The sequence below is a fragment of the Lolium perenne genome, chromosome 5, assembly GCF_019359855.2.
Source record: "Lolium perenne isolate Kyuss_39 chromosome 5, Kyuss_2.0, whole genome shotgun sequence".
Taxonomy (NCBI): domain Eukaryota; kingdom Viridiplantae; phylum Streptophyta; class Magnoliopsida; order Poales; family Poaceae; genus Lolium; species Lolium perenne.
The window spans coordinates 201,426,071-201,428,006 of record NC_067248.2 but is presented as its reverse complement, the minus strand read 5'-3'; the positions used below and the strand labels follow the sequence as shown (position 1 = coordinate 201,428,006).

The following is a 1,936-nucleotide window of genomic DNA, read 5'->3' as shown; positions in this document are numbered from 1 at the left end:
TTGAGAACAAGCTGAGCGCGCAAGCATGACATGGAGCAATCGAGAGGGGCGGCCATATACAAATCGATTAATACTAGGAGCAGTATATAGCATAGTACTTTTGTCCTCCCAAGCCGTCAACCCGAGCTCATCGGTCCCTATAAAATGCCCGGTCCTCGCGGCACACTCTCACGGTCTCACCACTCACAAGCCATCCACCGGCGCCGTCGATCAACCCAGCACTCACTGCTGCTGCGTCGGCCACAGCGGTGCACGCTACATGCGATCGAGCTAGCTGGTAAGCTAGAGGTGAACCGAAGGAGCGAAGGAGATCGATCGAGAGGTCAAGCTCGCTCCGGGTGAACTGAAGATGGGGCGGGCGCCGTGCTGCGACAAGGCGAGCGTGAAGAAGGGGCCGTGGGCGGCGGAGGAGGACGCCGTGCTCAGGGCCTACATCGCCGCGCACGGTACCGGCGAAAACTGGATCGCGCTCCCTCGCAAGATCGGTACGTGTGTATATGTATGATGCAATGATCTTTCGTGCCCACCAGGGCGGCTGGCTATGCGCATGTGCCTCTGTGGCACCGGATGACCGGAGTGATCGATCATGTGTTTATATGCGCACGTCGATGGCTGCAGGCCTGAACAGGTGCGGCAAGAGCTGCCGGCTGCGGTGGCTCAACTACCTCCGGCCCAACATCCGGCACGGCGGATTCACCGACGACGAGGACCGGCTCATATGCAGCCTCTACGCCAGCATCGGGAGCAGGTTCGTGCCTCCGCGCATAGACGCGCATCCGCGTTCATATACTAGGTAGACACCTTTCCAACCACCGCTGCGACGCGTAGCTAAAGGACTTAATTTCATGGTGCAGGTGGTCGACCATCGCCGCGCAGCTGCCGGGGAGGACGGACAACGACGTCAAGAACTACTGGAACACCAAGCTCAAGCGGCGATTGCTCGGTGGCGGCCGCCGGGGGATCAGGTACGCGCTGCCGCAGCCACGCCTCATCCTCGCCAGCCCGGCCGGCTACGGCGCCGCGTCGTCATCGGCGCTCGAGAGGATGCAGCTAAGCGTGCAGCGGCGCCACGGCATCCCACAGGAATCTAACCCCGGCTCGTTCACCTTCTACGGCAACCTCGCCGCACCACCGTGGCCGGCCCAGCAATCTCTTCTTTCTCCTGCTGCCACCAGCTATGCAGGGATCGGTACAGCTAGGTTCTGGTCGCATATCCAAACCAGTCCCTACACGGGCCGCGTTAGCGTGGAAGACCAGGGAGCCGTCTGGGGCAGCGGCAGCACCACACCGCTCTCCACGAGCACCACCGGCGAGGCGGCAGCGGGCATCGACAGCTCGAGCTCCACACCGACGGCGAGCTCCGTGACCTTTGGCGGCGACATGGAGGATGAGCTCGACATGCTGCTCCGGCAGATCAGCGGCTTCGAGGAGGGCAACAGCCAACTGGTCGGCGGCGGAGCGGCAGCGGGCGGCAGCGCTGGTTCTTGGAGCTCCTGTTCTACTCCCGGAGTAGACTCGGTGCTCCAGGAGTATGTACAACAAGGGTTCGGGCAGTAGTACTTAAATTTATGATGATAATCGTAGGCATTTCAGATCAGAATATGATCAGGATACTTTTTTTTTGCGAAAATATGATCAGGATACTTGAGAGGTACTATGTGAATATGTATTGCTAGTTCAGTAGCTTCTTTTTCTGAAGACTTGGCTTGGGATGAGTGTATCGTCAAATGCAGAACCAATATATATACATATGAGTTATAGGGAAAGTCATTTCTAACAGACCCGGTAACTACCGGATAGGTATCTACCCTTCAACGCTTCGTGATTCGTGCTAGATCCTCATTCTATATCTAGTGTATATTATCTCCATATGATATATCTCTGAAATCTAAAAGAAATTTTTGTAAAATCTTGTATTTTTTATATAAACCGGGAT

The 1,936-nt window shown here is 56.6% G+C and overlaps 1 protein-coding gene across 1 annotated transcript; it reads left to right on the top strand.

Annotated features, from left to right (window-relative positions):
• Positions 1–219: 219 nt before the first annotated feature.
• LOC127298145 (transcription factor MYB36-like) lies at positions 220–1,669 on the top strand. Its single transcript, XM_051328089.2, has 3 exons — positions 220–485; positions 619–748; positions 855–1,669. The coding sequence occupies exons 1-3, from the start codon at positions 350–352 to the stop codon at positions 1,555–1,557; spliced, it is 969 nt and encodes a 322-aa protein (XP_051184049.1). The 5' UTR covers positions 220–349; the 3' UTR covers positions 1,558–1,669.
• Positions 1,670–1,936: the final 267 nt, after the last annotated feature.